This window comes from Aethalodelphis obliquidens, unplaced genomic scaffold (assembly GCF_003676395.1).
Source record: "Aethalodelphis obliquidens isolate GAN/ISIS:26980383/991018 unplaced genomic scaffold, ASM367639v1 scaffold9, whole genome shotgun sequence".
NCBI classification, from domain to species: Eukaryota; Metazoa; Chordata; class Mammalia; order Artiodactyla; family Delphinidae; genus Aethalodelphis; species Aethalodelphis obliquidens.
Genome location: NW_020837953.1, coordinates 27,616,488 through 27,634,046, shown reverse-complemented (window position 1 = coordinate 27,634,046; position 17,559 = coordinate 27,616,488). Strand labels below are relative to the sequence as shown.

The window sequence follows — 17,559 nt, the reverse complement described above, 5'->3', positions numbered from 1 at the left end:
TTAAACTTATACAGTGCCATATGTCAATTTTGTCTCAATAAAACTGGAAGAAAAAATAACAACAATAAAACACAGGTTAATTTCTGTACTAAATAAACAAATATTTGTTGAGTATTTACTGTAATAGCCTTTTCATTGGTCTTTGTGCTTCTGTTCTTCCAGAGAACAGAAGCTAGAGAAAACTCCTTACTGCAACCTACATGGCCATACTGGATTCTGATCCTCCCTACCTCACCCACTTCACTCCTATATCTATCCCCTGTGCTCACTTATTCTCCAGCCATTTGGCCCTAGAATTCACTCAGCCAGTTCCTGCCTCAGGGCCCCTGCACTTGCTGTTCCTTCTTTCCAGAGCAAGGTTCCTTCAGCACGGGCCATGACTGGCTCCTTCTCCCTCATCAGGACCCCCTCAGAGAGACCTTCCGGGACTATTCCACCTAAAGTATACAACCCCCAGTCACTCTATCACAGTATCTTGCTTTACTGTCTTTCTGAAACTTCTTTCAACCCTGTTAGTTTGCTTGGTGATTACTCATCTCCCTTATTTCGAAAGTGGCACAAAAGCGGGGACCCTGTCTATCTTGCTCACCACTTACCTCGACACTCAGAAAAACACTTGGCATCTGTTAGGTAGGTACTTAATGAATACTTATTGAATGAATGCATGCATGCGTGAATAAAACAAGTGCTGTTCTTGAAGTAGACACTTTGGGTGGGTGTGTTCTGACAGTGCCATCATCTGTCAAAAGTATTTGAGGATCACTTTAAAACTTACACAAATAAATCAGATTCACTACTCTATAGTCACACTCAATTCTTTACTTGAAATTTTTCTCCCAATTTGATTACTACCTTATTTACTAACTTTGGCTCTGAATTACCTGTTTCCCCAAATTAAATTCACCCTCAAGAATAAAAATTTGGGGACTTCCCTGGTGGTCCAGTGATTAAGAATCTGCCTTCCAATGCAGGGGACGTGGGTTCGATCCCTGGTCGAGGAACTAAGATCCTGCATGCTGCGAGGCAACTAAGCCTGTGCGCCACAACTACTGAGCTCGCGCACTCTGGAGCCTGCGCGCCACTAGAGAGAAACCCGCGTGCCGCAACGAAGAGCCCACACACCGCAATGAAAGATCCCACATGCTGCAATGAAGATCCCTCATGATGCAGCTAAGACCCGACACAGCCAAATAAATAAATAAATTTTTTTAAAGTTCAAAAAAAAAAATAAAAATTTGTCAGCTTTAATGTTAAATGCTATTCATGCTACTGCATAAATTGCATATGTGTTAATTCAAAGTCAACTATAAATTCATGAACACAACAACAACAAATTGTCAGCTTTGATAATAGAAGAATGAGCTTTAGGCTCTGAAGGCAATTTGAGAAGAGGAACTCAAAACCTCTGATTTCAACATGTAATTTCTGGAGCGTTATGCTAATTTTAAATGATTACCTTATTTTACGGTGAAACCTCATACAGTGGGACAATGGTGTTTTCACCTCTGGATTTGTTTCTTGTTTTAGTTATTTTGAAATAGTTCCATTTTAAAGAATTCAATTTCTAGACAACAACCCAATGGTATTTAGATTAAAAAACAACTTGGGGGGTCTAAACAGTTTGCTTTCTTCTCTTCTATAAAAATCATTCCAACCCAACACTTCTCTATTCCTCACACATCTCATGCATTCTCACCAGTTCTTCCTGTTCCTCCTTCTGACTAGAATGGACTTTCTATGCTCCAACCCAAGTCCTAGCAAAATTTTATTATTCCTTCCAGGCCCAGCCCAAATGCTTCCCTTCCAGAGCTCCCATCCTTCAGAATTAATTCCATCATCCACTGATCTCCCAAACCACCTAGGTGTAAACTGTATGAGGGCAGAGGCGGTGCCTGTTTTCTTCATGACTATACTCCCAGCACCTAACACAGTATCTGGCACATGGTAGGGGCTCAAAATATATTTGTGGAATGAATGAATGCTTTCTATTCTATTATATAGCACTATTTAGTTATTTAAATGTCTTCCTCCACAACAAGACTGTCAATTTCCTCTGTACTAAGGACCATGGTCTTATGTATCTTATGTATCTTATGTATCTCTGAGACATGGAGAGGACAAGGGCGGGCCCAGAAGAAGGTAGCTTTTATCTTGCTAAACCTCTAAAGTTTCCATTCATTTACTCTCAGACCAGCCAGGATCACAGTGGATTTCCTGTTTTGTTTTTATCTTCTCTTTGGTCCAAACAAAGATTCTGATGGTGGAAGAAGGGCCCTAGGATCTGAAGATTATTCCCCTCCCCCACCCCAAGCCTGAGCTCAGCTGACTGAGTCCAGATGTAGGGTCCCTTGGGCCTAGGTGTCTCCAAGTTGAATATGAACTCCCTTTGTTCTCTGAGTTCCTCCCGCTGCCATTGCCCTTCCCCCCGCCCCCCACACCCCGCTCAACCCTCTCCAGTCTCTTCTTCCACTCTGCCCACCAGAATGATCCCTCTAGAGCTGGGTCACTAACTCAAATGCTTAGAGAGTCAGGCTGGTAGAAAAAAAAATGCCTGGGAAGTTAGAGGCAGTGCATTCTAAAGGTGGAAGCTAATTATTGTTTGCAGGAGTACAAACCCAGTGTTCTAGAACAGCTGATGTTTTGAGAAAAACTAGAAATGCAGAATTAAAAAAAATATGTGAAATCTCCCAATGTATAAGTACTGGCAACTCTTTCAATTTTTTTTTAATTAGGCAAGCCAATTAAAACATATGCACAGACCAGATATGGGCTATGAGCCACTGGTTTCCTTCTCTGCTGTACATCTCTGACCATGTGATCTTGATGCTCCCTCTGGGCATTCTATCTCCTTACTTGAACATCAAGACATGGACTACCTTTGGGGCCTGAAAAATCTCCTGCCATTTTCCATGCACCTCCCTCCACCCCCAGTCTAGATCATACCATGTGACTTGCCATTCCAGGGCGCCATGCCAAGCTTTGTAATGCTTTCATGTCTCTGCATGTGCTGTTCCTATTTCTATTCACTGAGCCAACAACTCTTTGTTGATCAGCCAATCCAGCCAATCCAATATGTGCTGGTTGCTGGGGACATAACCATTAGCACCGCAGGCAAAGTTCCTGCCCCCATGGGGCTTACATTCAAGTGGCAGAGGTAGATGTTACTCAAATAATCACATGAAGAAGTAAACTTCAAATGTGGTAAGTGTTAGGAATGAGCCCTGAGAACATATAACAACGAGAGCTAAGCTGACTTGCCCTGGGGATCTGGGAAGGCTTCCCTGAAGAAATGACATTTTTAGAAGTCTGAAGGATGTGTAGGAATTACAGTATCTAAGGAAAAGAGGTGGAGCAGGGAGGGACTGGAGTGGGGGGAGGGGAGGTGTGACTGGAGTTTTTGGAGAAGAAACCAGACAGTCCGGAGGAGGCAAGAGTCTCGCTTGTTTGAGGAACTGAAAAAGGCCAGGGTTGCCAAGCAAAGGAACTGAGGAGAATGGCATGAGATGAGGCAGGAAAGCCAGGCAGAGCTCTCCATGCGGGCAGGGCTGGGTCAGACATTGTAAAGGTTTTGGTTTTTATCCTAAGGGCAATATAAAGCCACTGAAGAGGTTTAAGGGTATGTGTGTGTGTGAGAGAGAGACACACACACACAAATATGATCAGATTTGCACTTTGAAAACATTATGCTGGCTTCTGGGTGGAGAGTAGAGAAGAGGGGCAGGAGCAGGAGAAGTAGTTGGGGACCAGTTCAGAGGTTACAGAAGTTCAGGTGAGGCACTATGAAACCTCAGATGGAGGCACAGGTAGTGGAGACAGAGAAACACCGACGGGCACCATTTATGAAGTAAACAACAATAGGATTCAGGCATGGATTGTGTATGGTAGGCATAGAGCGGTGAGGCAGCAGAAGGAGGTTAAGGACGACTCCCAGATTTCTGGCTGTGTGGTAAGTTGGGGGTGTTGTTCCCTAAAACAGGGAACAGTGGAGGAGAAGCAGGTTAGGTGAAGGCAACGAGGAGAATGAAAGTTTAATTATTTAGCAGGTATTTACTTGGTCAACACACATTTATCAAAGGCCTGCTTTGTGCCAACCTCTGTCTATATAAAGACAGAAGTGGTTCCGGCACACAAGCTGCTCTGGATGGCAGGTCAGGCAGAAAAAAAGTTATTATAATCCAGATATCTCGCAGGCCTCATAACCCTGTGGACTCAAACAAAGCTACATGAGCACTAATCATCCCAAGTTCCCGTTGTTGCCCCTGCAAAGTTCCCTTCAAGTATTTCTGGGACATTTCTAGGGACTTTTCACACATGACTGTGTGACTAAGCAGTGGGGTCAAGTCATTGGGCACATCAGCCCTGCTCTGACCCCCTTTGTCCCTGCCCACTGCCCCTACCAAGTGTGCCTTCTGTGGGAACGCTAAGAACACCCCTGGACTAGAGTGAGGCAAGAAAGGAGATGGCCCTGAAAGTGGATGCCTCCTTAAGTGTTGCTGGCCCTGATGCTCTGAGGTGCTGGAGCAGGACTGGGTCTTACTGAAGGATTTAATTTCTCAAATCATCTGAGCCCTGAAGCAGCACTGCTCATGGCAGAAGTTTGAGTTCTACTGGGGACATGTTGAGTTTGATGGCTCTCTGAGAAATTGAAATGGGGATGTAACAGGGCTGCAATTGGCTACCTGGATTTGGAACTCAGAAGTTTGGGTTAGAGATCTACATTCCAGATCATGGAGGAGGGAGAACAGTCACGGGACCAAGCTCTGCTGAAGTGCCAACACTTAAATGCCCTGCCCCCACTCCACCTGGCATCTTCCCCCCAAATCCAACTTTCCTCATTTACGTTGGCAGTTGACCAGTCACTCCTTCCGGTGCATTCCTTCAGCTCTTTGTACAGTCCTCTGTGATAACACTTTTCACACTACTAACTCTTGATTTATATATTTGTTCCCTTCACTCTACAGTGAGCTCCTTGAGGGCATGAACTCTCTTACTCAGTGTTGACCCTCATGCCATTTTCATCTACCACATTGGCAAAAACTAAAACTATGGGCAGGGAATAAAGAAGATGTGGTACACGTACACAATGGAATGATACAAATGAACGTATTTACAAAACAGAAACAGACTCACAGACTTAGAGAACAAACTTACGGTTACCAGTTACCGGGGTGGGGGAGGGATAGACTGGGAGCTTGGGATTGACATGCACACACTGCTGTATTTAAAATAAAATGCCTTTCCATGAAAAAATAAAATAAAATCAGGTTAAAAAAAAATAAAACTATGGGAAGAGAGTACCCAGAATTGATTGAGGAGGTACAAGAAGAGGATGCTGCTTATCCTGCTGTTTGGCACAGTCTTTCTGTGTCATTTCTAGGAATTTATCCCATAGATATATTGATATTAATGCACAAAGATGGTGAGGCTCATTGCAGCATCATTTGCAATACTGAAAAGCTGGAATCAACCTATATTTCTATCAGAAGGGAACGGATTGAGAAGTACTTGGTGGAATAATATGCTACCATGAAAAATGAAGTAGAGGGGACTTCTCTGGTGGGGCAGTGGTTAAGGATCCCCCTGCCAATGCAGGGGACACAGGTTCAAGCCCTGGTCAGGGAAGAGCCCACATGCCGTGGAGCAACTAAGCCCATGCACCTCAACTACTGAGCCTGCGCTCTAGAGCCTGCGAGCCATAACTACTGAGCCCACGTGCCACAACTACTGAAGCCCGCGCGCCAAGAACCCAACGCATAAATATATTAATTAAAAAATATATTTTCCATGTCTCTATTTGACTTATTGTTTTAATTTTTATTTATTTTTGGCTGCGTTGGGTCTTCGTTGTTGCGCGGGGGCTTTCTCTAGTTGCAGTGAGCAGGGGCTACTCTTCGTTTCCGTGCGCGGGCTTCTCATTGCAGTGGCTTCTCTTGTTGCGGAGCACGGTCTCTAGAACGCAGTGAGAGGCCCGCATACCACACACACACACAAAAAAGATAGACTTACATATACAATAGATGCAACAAAAATGTCTGGAAGGCTACACAAGCAAACACTGAATAGTGTCTTTAGAGAAGGACAGTCAAGTGAATGGGTCAGGATTTAAGGGGAATTTTACTTTTCACTTTATGCCTTTTTTATAGTTAGATTTTTCTTAAAACTAGAAGCATGTATCTTTTATAATAAAATGTAATATTTGATATTTATAGTCTGCTGGGCATTACTCTAATTACTTTATATAAATGCACTCTTTAAGCCCTCATAAGAGTCCTATGAAGTAGGTAGTAGTTTTTTGTTTGTTTATTTTCTGTTTCTGGCCGCAACATGCGGCATGCGAGATCTTAGTTCCCCGACCAGGGATCGAATCCGTGCACCCTGCAGTGGAAGTGCAGAGTCCTAACCACTGGACCACCAGGGGATTCCCAGGTAGTAGTTTAGCCCTATTTTATAGAAGAAGAAATGAAGCACAGAGATGCCAAATACTCAGAGCATACATTTTTATAATAAAAAAATCTGAGGAAAAAAATTAAATATTCTCAGTCTTGCTTTCTCCTTCCACACCCTCCACATATTTGGCACTTCCTTCCGAGAAGAGAAACTGCCCAGGGCTGGAGCCCTTCTTCTCTTGGAAACCGTCTGTGAAGCAGGGGAGGCGGACGGGGCTACAGATCCTCCATTGGTGGGTCAAGCACGGGTCAATCAGCTACAGGCAAAAAAAAAGAAAAATCCTCCAGCCCCTCAGTTAGGGACTCACATGAAAGTGAAAGTATGCAATAAGGTACTCAATAAAGTGTGTAGTAATAACAATGGCCGCTATCACTTATCAAGCACCTACTAACTGTCAGCTCCTGTGCTGAGTGCTTTACAAATATTATCACTTTTAATTCTATCAGCCCAAAGGTAGGATTGTTATGACCCCTTTTTTATCAAGCAGGAGAAAGCAGAGGCTGAGCAAGTTTGAGTAATGTGCTCAATTATCCAGCAGGTAAGAGGAAGAGCCCGATTTGGACCTAACTCCATCTGAATCACAATGCTCTCAATTGCTCCTGCATCCTACACCACAGTAACTCAATTAAGGGAGAAAATAGGGTAGAAGGAACTTCTCCCTCCCCCACCCCCAAACAAAGTCTAGCTATAGTCAGTGAAAACGAGACAGATTAGAGAACAGGCCTTTCAGATCCACAGCTAACATGAAACACCCAAAAATCTTCATTAGGCACTAAGTGGAATAATAATTATTATTATTCTGCTTATAAGTCCAGGAGGTTTACACTGATATTTGTTAATGTTCACAACAATTCTGCAAGGTAGATGTCATTATCTCCACTTTATATAGGAGGGAACGAAGGCTCAGACAGGCTGTAGTTCTCCTAATGACACACAGTGAGGACAAGGCGTCGCTGGCTTATGAATTTGTCTGCCTCACCCCAAAATCAGTTTTTTCACAAGGCCATGCTGTTAATACCTTCAGGTGAACCTGAGGCAGTATATCATGGTCAACACAAAATGAAATCCAGACCTCTAGGCTTTCAGGACAGGAATTACTCTCCCCTGACTCCAGGGAAGGCCCCCCTCCCCCAAACAGAAGGCTGTTGCTTCACCTACTTGGTAACTACACTGCAGCCTCACAACCCATCACCTCAGAGATTACCTTTTGTGTGTCTCACTAGGAAGAAGAGCTCAAACTTCGCCTCAACCCCACCTTTAGACAAAGTACGTAAAGGTTTGGCAGCCTCCTGGAAAGAATGTTGAGTCTAGTCTAGAAACCCACAGATACCACTACCCAATGCCTTTTCAGACACTTCTTTATCAAAGTTTTATTAGCCTCAGCTCAAGGTACCTACATCTAGGCATCTCATTACAGAGCAAGGACACTTCAGCCATTCGTAACACCACCACCCAAGCAGGAGTTTCAAGGACAGCAGCAGAAATGTGTTGCAAGGGAGCTATAAACCCTCCTCATCCCCTTTCCCCTCCTCCAGGCATTTGCTCTCTCAACTCACCTATTTCTTCACAGTCCACAATTGGATTACTCCCAGTTCTTAAACTATTTGTGACATTCTCATCTCTGCTCATTTATTCACACTTCCCTTTGCCTGGAACTCATTCTCTCCTGGCCGAAATCTATCTTCCACTTTGAACTCCAATCCCACCTAATTTATCTTTGGACACCTGTCACTTTACATTCTCATTACAATTATTCAAAACCATTCTTTTTTTCCCCCTCCTACTTGACTATAAACTACCTATGTGACCTCAAAGTAAAGTACTGCCCTAGACACTGGAGATAAATATGTATAACATATATGTGATAATTTACGGAGGGATTTGTGTTTTGTTCTCATTTCTGCTGGTGATTTGTCTCCCTACCCCCAAGAAGGTAGCCAGCCCCTAATGTTCCCTAGCTGAAGGCTTCTAAGTTTCAGATCTAAATATCAGCAGTTCCCAGGCACCAAGAAGACAATTTCCAGAAATGCTTTTGAAAAGTGTGGGCTTATTAGGGGAACTGATCCAGGAGAAGGGATGGGAGCGAGTGCTTTCAATGAGGGAAGCAAAAATCTGTGGAGGGAAGGAAAGGGTTAGAGAAGGTACCAGGTGTTTGAGAGTTTATGGGAAAGTAAAGACCTAGCTTTCATTTGCATATAGCACCCCAGGATGAGGAGAACGCTGTGGGAGACTGTCCACTATAATACCTTGGCCTTGAGAGCAGCGGTAAGGGTCTGTCTCTTTGAGCAAGTGTGGAATGATTTATTCATCGTGAAGGGCAGGAGGATTAGCACTCACATCCGTAGAAGGCGCCACCCTAATGATTACGCAGCTGGCCTCTACCCCATGTTTTTGTGGAAGAAACACGTCTGCAGAAAGCAGTACTATGTGTAGAGAGCTAAAATGCTTCGCCCTTTAAGACGACTCCTCTGATCAACAACGGCTAACGTTTAAGAATCTACTATATTGGAAACCATGGGATACGTACTCCTTGGATTCCCTGCTTTGGTCTGGGGCCCTTTTCCTGGCTAGATATCAGGTCTCCGATCTGAACCCTCCCTCTCAGTTTAACTCCTCCAATAGCCTTCAGCCTTTCCATTGACCCGTCCTTCCTCAATGTCCCCCTCTAAGCTTCCCTTCTCCACCCCTCAACTCTGAGTCAGACTCTCCTTTAGTCTTCCCTTCTCCACGCTAATCTCTCCCTCCTCTCTTTCTGCCCAAACAGCCCCAATTCTCTCTCCTTCCTCTCCCGCGTCCCCCAGGCGGGTCTTCTTTCATTTCCATACTTCAGGGACCCCTCTCCCCTCCCCCACCCCATTGAGTTCCACAGCTCAGCCGTTGGAGGAGGCGTGGCCCCGCGAGCATCAGGTCTCCCGCCCCACAAGCCGCGGGCCCGCGCGCAGACAAAGACATTCCACAGCCCCCGCCCCCTCCGCGCTCTCGGCCATAAGTGGGAGGAGACACGTGTCCCTCTAGCGCCGAGTCACGAGGGAAAGAAACTAACGGAGCCCGCGGACACCCGCGCACGCGCACAAGGCTCCGGCCTGGCGGGCTCGGAGGAAAAAGGGGAGCGGGGAGGCGACTTCTTCGGGCTCCGCGGCGGTGCGCAGGCGCCGTGGCCCGACCAGGGACTTTGTTCTCCGCGGAGAAACCCAAGGGCGGTGCCGGTACTGGCTGCGCACGCGCGCCGCCTCATTTCCGGTGCTCTCTTTCGCTGGGTCGCTCGGGTCGGCTTCGGTCGCCGTCGCTCCCGCTCTCCCACCTTCGCCAACCGTCGGTCGGGCCTCTACCGCTGCCGCGTCGCTTCCTCGATCCCTCGATCGCATATTCTCCACAATGCAGCGCCGGGACGACCCCGCCGCGCGCATGAGTCGGTCCTCAGGCCGCAGCGGCTCCATGGACCCCTCAGGTGCCCACCCCTCGGTGCGTCAGGCGCCGTCTCGGCAGCCGCCGCTGCCTCACCGGTCCCGGGGAGGCGGAGGGGGGTCCCGGGGGGGCGCCCGGGCCTCGCCCGCCACGCAGCCGCCGCCGCTGCTGCCGCCCTCGACCACGGGTCCCGACGCGACTGTGGGCGGTCCAGCGCCGACCCCGCTGCTGCCCCCCTCAGCCACTGCCTCGGTCAAGATGGAGCCGGAGAACAAGTACCTGCCCGAACTCATGGCCGAGAAGGACTCGCTCGACCCGTCCTTCACTCACGCCATGCAGTTGCTGACGGCAGGTAAGGGCGCCTCCGGGGTCCCTGTGGGTCGCCCGGCCACCCGGGGTCATGGGTGGTAGCGGCTTTGTTCCTCTCCCTTACCGCCCCCTGGGGACCCAGGCAGTCGTGGACTCCCCTTATCTCGTCCTCGTCTTCGGGACCCTAGATTCTACAACTCCCATTCCGGTCCAGGGTGCGAGGGAGAATTCCTAGGCTGCAGTGGAGGCCCGAAGGGGACTTGGCGATCTCTTAGCGCAAAGATTTTGATGGATAGTGCCGCGCTCCCCGCCCCCTTGCCGACCCTTCCCCCTCCCACCTCTTGCAGCTGCCCCGCGCTCCGAGTGCTCAGATTCTTCCAGAAATGAACCTTCATCTCCCGCTTCCCCGAAAGGGGAAGCTTTTTGATCGCGGGTGGCGGTCGGCGCCTCAACTGAGGGTGAAGGAGGTGAAGGCAGCCTGAGCCGGGAGGGAGGGAGGGAGGGCCGAGGTGAGATGGGGTGAGGCTGGGGTGCCCTGTCCAGCGCGCCGCGGCCGCCGGGGCCGGGTCGGACTTCGCGGTAACTGGAGCTTGAGTTGCTCGGAGGCAGGAGCAACCTGTGGGAATCGGAGCTTGAGGTTTTCCGAATCAGATTGCCGACTTCGGCCGATAAGATGGTCAATTGCTGTAGAGCCAGACGGTTGGATCCCTTTATTTTACAACGCGTGCTCGTCATTGGAGAAGGGAAAAACAAACCTAGAGACAGTGAAAGGGGGTGATACAGGGAGATTCAGGATGGTTTCCATGACATTCCCAGTAAGATGGGAAAAAATTGAAAGAAGTTGCATGGTCTCCCCCCCTTTTTTTGCTTCAGTCCTGAAATAGATTAGGAATAGTAGTCTTTGTTCTCTGTGTGTACACTAGCGCTCCTTTTTTGCTCAAAACTGGCCATCACCTAGTCGCCTTGATTTCTCCCTAAAGCCGTCTGTTTTGCTCTCCCTTCTAGTTAAAACGTTTTAATAAGTGTATCTTATGATACCTAAATTTTATTAAGCAAATAAAAATTCACAGCATTCCAACACTGAATGAGTAGTTGGACTCTTTGGCAGGGTTGATATAATGGACACGTCCGTTATGAAAATATCATTTCCCTCCCTTTGTTCTCTGTCTCCCACCGTTGGTTAGAGGTCTTTACTTTTAAACACAGTAAACAAAGCCTGAGGTGGTCAAGAATAAGAACATTTAGATAAACTGCTTACATTTTCAACTCTGTGCTTTGCTGTTCTATAACACAGTCAGATTGTTTGAAACATTACTGTTCATTGTGTTCTTCTGGCAAGCTCTTTGAGGGCAAGGAATGCTTTCTGTTTATTTGTTTGTTTGTTTTGCGGTACGCGGGCCTCTCACTGTTGTGGCCTCTCCCGTTGCGGAGCACAGGCTCCAGACGCGCAGGCTCAGCGGCCATGGCTCATGGGCCCAGCCGCTCCGCGGTATGTGGGATCTTCCTGGACCGGGGCACGAACCCGTGTCCCCTGCATCGGCAGCCAGACTCTTAACCACCGCGCAACCAGGGAAGCCCCAAGGAATGCTTTTAAATCTTTATATTTTTCATATTGTCTTGCATATAGCAAACACCAGGTGTTTGAAAGCAAGTACATGCAGATTCAGGAACGTCCGACTAAATGGTATAGGTTGACTGGGTCTTATTTTTATTTCCCCCTGTCTTTAATCAGTCCATATTAAATGAGAATAAAATAACGAACTTTAGAACTTTAAGGTGTTGGCTTGGGTTTGAAATTCTAACTCTTGACTAGTCACCTACTCCCGGGAAACTTTCTGAACCTCAGTAACCTCATCTGTAAAGTGGGATGGTGAGTTGTGAGGATTAAATGTTGTGTAAAAAGCACCAGCACAGTTCCCTTTGACCTGTAATCATTAGATAATAACATGTCACCAGTTTTCTCCTAGTTGTAAATTCGTGGTACTGAGTAAGGTATGAAAATGCAAGCTTTTTTTGCCTTTCTGAGCACATCAAGTGTCCAGTATGGTGCTCGTCTTTTTAGTAAAAGAAGGTTTCTTAGGATAGCCATCAAAAACTATTGATCCTTAAAAGTTACTTCCGATTTTCACCCTTCTTACATTTTTTAAACTTGGGTGCTTTTTTTCCCCCCACTCTTAACACCTTTTATTTTATTATTTAACATCTTTATTGGAGTGTAATTGCTTTACATTGTTGTGTTAGTTGCTGCTGTATAACAAAGTGAATCAGCTGTACATATACCTATATCCCCATGTCCCCTCCCTCTTGCGTCTCCCTCCCACCCTCCCTATCCCACCCCTCTAGGTGGTCACAAAGCACCGAGCTGATCTCCCTGTGCTATTCGGCTGCTTCCCACTAGCTATCTGTTTTACATTTGGTAGTGTATATATGTCAATGCCGCCCTCTCATGTTGTCCTAGCTTACCCTTCCCCCTCCCCGTGTCCTTAAGTCCACTGTCTATGTGTACGTCTGCGTCTTTATTCCTGTCCTGCCCCTAGGTTCTTCAGGACCAATTTTTTTTTTAGATTCCATGTATATGTGTTAGCATACGATATTTGTTTTTCTGACCTATTTCATTCTGTATGACAGATTCTAGGTCCATCCACCTCACTACATATAACTCAATTTCATTTCTTTTTATGACTGAGTAATATTCCATTGTATATATGTGCCACATCTTCTAAACTTGGGCTTTTTTGATGTCTTTTTCCTTTAACCAAATTGAATTTTAATTGGAGAAATGGGATTGAGGTAATGCTGGCTCATTGAGAAAACTAACTTGGGATATGTGAATATTTCTTAGCATGGATAAGTCTTGATATATGTTGGACCTGGCTTTGAAGATTTTTTTTTTTTAATTGAAATACAGTTGATTTATTTTAAGATATTTTTGAATGATCTGGAAAAGTGGTCGTAGTAAAGTCAACCAATTGTGAGAAAGTGAGATTGAGAAGACGGAATAGTAGTATTTAAGCTCTGATAAGGATACAGGTAAGAAAAACACAGCTAACACTATGCTGGATGCTGGACACTGGCCTGAGCACTTTACATCAAATGTTTAGTCTTCATAACAATACTATGAGGAAGTTACTCTTATTATTCTTACTTCTACACATGAGGAAACCAAGGCAAACAGATTAAATCATTTGCCTAAGGTAACAAAATTAGTAAGCAGCATATGGAGAATTTGAAGTCAGTCTGAGTCTGGATCCTCACACCTAACCCTCTTTGCCCACCCCCCCCCACCCCTCACTATAGTACCTGCAACAAATTGTACTCAAAAAAATAAAAATAAATTTTGTGCTAAAATATTAAAAGAAAATCTGTTTCATCAGATTTTCTGAACACATCAAAGTCCTAGCCAACAGGGCAGTGAAGATCACAGGGCAAGACAAAGAAGGAGGGGGAAACCCTCTGCTAGGAGAGCAGAGCCTAGCACTGAGGACTGTGACTCCTCCAGGCAACTCTGCCTGTTTCCCAAGAGGTGCTACAAGACCCAGACCACTCTTCTTTACCAGCCACATAGCCCTTCCTGTACCTTTTCCCAGCTTTATATTATTTTTCACTTAGCATCTGATGCACCATACGTTGTAGTTAATGTGTTTGCTTGTTGGCTGCTGCTGCTTTATGACTAGAATGTCAGCTCTACCAGGGCAGGGATCTTTTGTCTGCTTTGTTCTGGCTGTATCTTCTGTTCCTTTAAGAGTGCTGCACAGAGTGGCCTCTTACTAAATATTTGATAAATGAATATTCATCCTCGTTGCATGATGGAAAAATAACGCAATTCTGAGGGATTTCGATTTTGAATATAGATTTCTGTATTAGCCAAATTGATATTCAACCACGATGACAATTAAATGCGTTTGCAGACATACAAAGACTCTCAGGGTACCCATGCTTGTTTTCTGAAACAAAAATAATTTATCATATTATTTGTGTTAAATATTTACATAATAAACATAAGATGTTTTTATGTATATCAGTGTTCTTTTTCTACTTTTTATAACTAGGAAAATACAAGTTAGTGTAAATGACTCAGGAATAAGTAAACATTTTCAGTAGATTAACAATCCCCAGATGATCTTGAAAAGATATGCAGAAATTCATCTTCCAAAAGCATTCAGTGCAGGGACTTCCCTGGCAGTCCAGTGGTTAAGACTCCATGTTTCCACTGCAAGGGGCATGGGTTCGATCCCTGGTCAAGGCTAAGATCCCGCACGCAGTGGAGCAGCCAAAAAAAAACCCCTCAGTGCAGAATATTTCCAGACAAAAATCTATTGAAATTTCAAAATAGTATATTTCTTTATTTTATTTACAGTATACTATGGAAATACACCTAGATGTCCCCATTTCATTCTACAGAGCTAGCAAGACCTATTAAAACCAGAAAGTGGAATTGCAAAGGAACTATAGACCAAGTATGGCTCTTCATATCCACGGGTTCTCCATATATGTGGATTCAACCAACAATGAATCAGAAATACTCGGGGGTGGGAGGGATTCCACAGTTTCCTAAAAGCAAAACTTGAATCGGCTTTGCGCTGGTTTACATTGTATTTACAACTATTTACATAGCATTTACATTGTATTAGACATTATAAGTAATCTAGAGATGATTTAAAGTATACAAGAGGATGTGCGTAGGTTATATGCAAGTACTATGTCATTTTATATAAGGGACTTGAACATCCTTGGATCTTGGTATGGGAGTTTGGTCCTGGGACACCAAGGGATGACTGTGTAGGTATAAGTATAAATATTAGGAAAGAAAGAGGCAGAATTTATCATTATTTGCAACAACTTCATGGTGGTTTACCTAGGAAAATGGTGAGTGATGTGGCTGATTACAAGGTAAAGATGTATAAATCAGTAGCTTTCTGATATAGAAGCAGTAGCCAATTAGAAAAGAATTGACAAAATGATCTCATTTTTTAGAATAGCAAAAACTTTGGGATAGGCAATAAAAATCAATTCAAAATGTATGTGAATATTCATAACAAACAATAACAATCTGTAACCTTTGTAGAGCATATAACATGTGCCATGACCTGTGGTACTCATTAATTCCATCTTCATGGCCATTCTATGACGCAGGAAGAATTTTTATCTCTATATTACAGATGAGGAATATTGTGATCACATATTGTCGACTTAAAATTTTATTGAAAGTGGTAAGCGAAGATGTGAATAAAAAGAAATATGCCATGTCCTGGTGGGAGGAGGAACTAGTCTTATAAAGATGACAACTTTTAAATTAACATGTTGGTTTTTTGCATTTTTCAAACTAATTCCAAACTGGATTTATTTTTTTCAACTTGACATATTGAATATAAAGTAGCTAAAAGAGAGAGACAACAAGGGGTTGTACTGTATAGCACTGGGAACTATATTCAATATCCTGTGATAAGCCATAATGGAAAAGAATATGAAAAAGAATATATATGTGTATAACTGAGTCACTTTGCTATACAGCAGAAATTAAACACAACTTTGTAAATGTACTATACTTCAATAAAATTTTTAAGTAGCTAAAAGTAAATGAAGATAAATGGAAAAAAAAATTTTGGAGACAGGAAAATAATGAAAACCTGCTACATTGACAGAAATGAAGTCAAACAAGACTTAGTGCTTGAGGGGATGTGGATTAGAAGGAACAGTGCTGGTAGAAGTGTGAATTGGTACAACCACTTTGGATAACAGTTTGGCATTTCCTTTGAAAGCTGAACATTCAAATTCTTTAAATTGAGCAAGGTTATTCCTAGGAATATACTCAAAGAAACTTTTGCCCGTGAATGTCTCACTCATAAAATAGTGCACTTTGTTTCACCATTGATTGGATACTGTGAGATTCTCAAAATAAAATACTTAATACAGCAGTGAAAATGAAAACTATAGCTGAATGCCACCAGATGGAGAAATCTTGGAAATCTAATGTTAGGTGAAAAAGTCAATCCCATAAGGCTACATACCTATGGTACAATACTGTTTATTTTTTTATTTTTTTTTATTTTAGTTTATTTATTTTTGTCTGTGTTGGGTCTTTGTGGCTGCACGTGGGCTTTCTCTAGTTGAGGCGAGTGGGGGCCCCTCTTAATTGCAGTGCACAGGCTTCTCATTGTGGTGGCTTCTCTTGTTGCAGAGCATGGACTCTAGGCACGCAGGCTCAGTAGTTGTGGCACATGGGCTCTACAGCGCAGGCTCAGTAGTTGTGGCACACGGGCTTAGTTGCTCCATGGCATGTGGGATCTTCCTGGACCAGGGCTTGAACCCATGTCCCCTGCATTGGCAGGCGGATTCTTAACCACTGTGCCACCAGGGAAGCCCTACAATACTGTTTTTATGGAACATAATACTAGCAAAATGAAGTAAAATATCGTTAGCATGCATAGGTCTGTGATAGAGCAGTTTTTAACAAAACTAAACATGTGTTTACCATACGACTCAGCAGTTGTACTCTTGGGCATTTATCCCAGAAAAATTAAAACTTATGTTCATATGAAACCTGTACGTGAATGTTCATAGCAGCTTTATTCATAATAGCCAAAAAACTGGAAATAACCCATATGTCTCCAATTGATGAATAGTTTAGCTGTGGTACATCTATACCATGGAATACTACTCAACAAGAAAAAGAAATGAACTATTGATAAATGCAACAACTTGGATGGATCTCAAGAGATTTTTTTTTGGTCAGGCCGCACGGCTTTCAGGATCTTAGTTCCCTGACCAGGGCTTGAACCCTGGCCCTGGCAGTGAAAGTGCCAGGTCCTAACCACTGGACCTCCAGGGAATTCCCTCAAGAGAATTATGCTGAATGAAAAACCCAATCTCAAAAGGTTACACACTGTACAATTCCATTAGTTTAACATTCTTGAAAAGATAAAATAATAGAGATGGAGAACATTAGTGGTTGCCAGTGTTGGGGAGAGAGGAAAGGAGGTGACTGTGGCTATAAAAGGTAGCATGAGGTATCTTTGTGGTGAAACTGTTCTGTACTGAGACTGTGGTGGTGGTCACATGATTAAATTGCATAGAACTAAGCAAACATACACACACACATAAGTACATGCAAAACTGGTGAGATCTGAGTAAAGTCAGTAAGATTGTATTAATGTGAATTTTCTGGTTATGATATTATAGATATGCAAAATTTTATGGAGAATAGTGGGTGAAGGATATACGAGATCTCATATTTCTGACAACTGCATATAAATCTACAGTTATCTCAAAATAAAGGGGTTTGTTGTTTTGTTTTGTTTTTAAGAGAAAAAAAGGCTTAAACTCTTAAGTTGTACCCTAAGAGATTTGTGAGACTATGGTCGATATGCCATAATAGAGTTTGCCGCTATCCTGGAATGT

The 17,559-nt window shown here is 44.0% G+C and overlaps 1 protein-coding gene across 4 annotated transcripts in view; it reads left to right on the top strand.

Annotated features, from left to right (window-relative positions):
• The first annotated feature begins 9,527 nt into the window (after positions 1-9,527).
• Positions 9,528-17,559, top strand: part of KHDRBS1 (KH RNA binding domain containing, signal transduction associated 1) — a 35,791-nt gene continuing 27,759 nt past the window's right edge. For 2 of the 4 annotated variants that reach the window (XR_003433342.1, XM_027109321.1), the window contains exon 1: positions 9,528-10,204. Coding sequence is in view for 1 of the 4 variants with exons in the window: in XM_027109321.1 (XP_026965122.1) it covers positions 9,823-10,204 (382 nt within the window). In the remaining 3 variants the exon portion in view is untranslated. The remainder of the gene's footprint in view (positions 10,205-17,559) is intronic. The other 2 variants (XR_003433344.1, XR_003433343.1) reach the window with 1 other exon arrangement.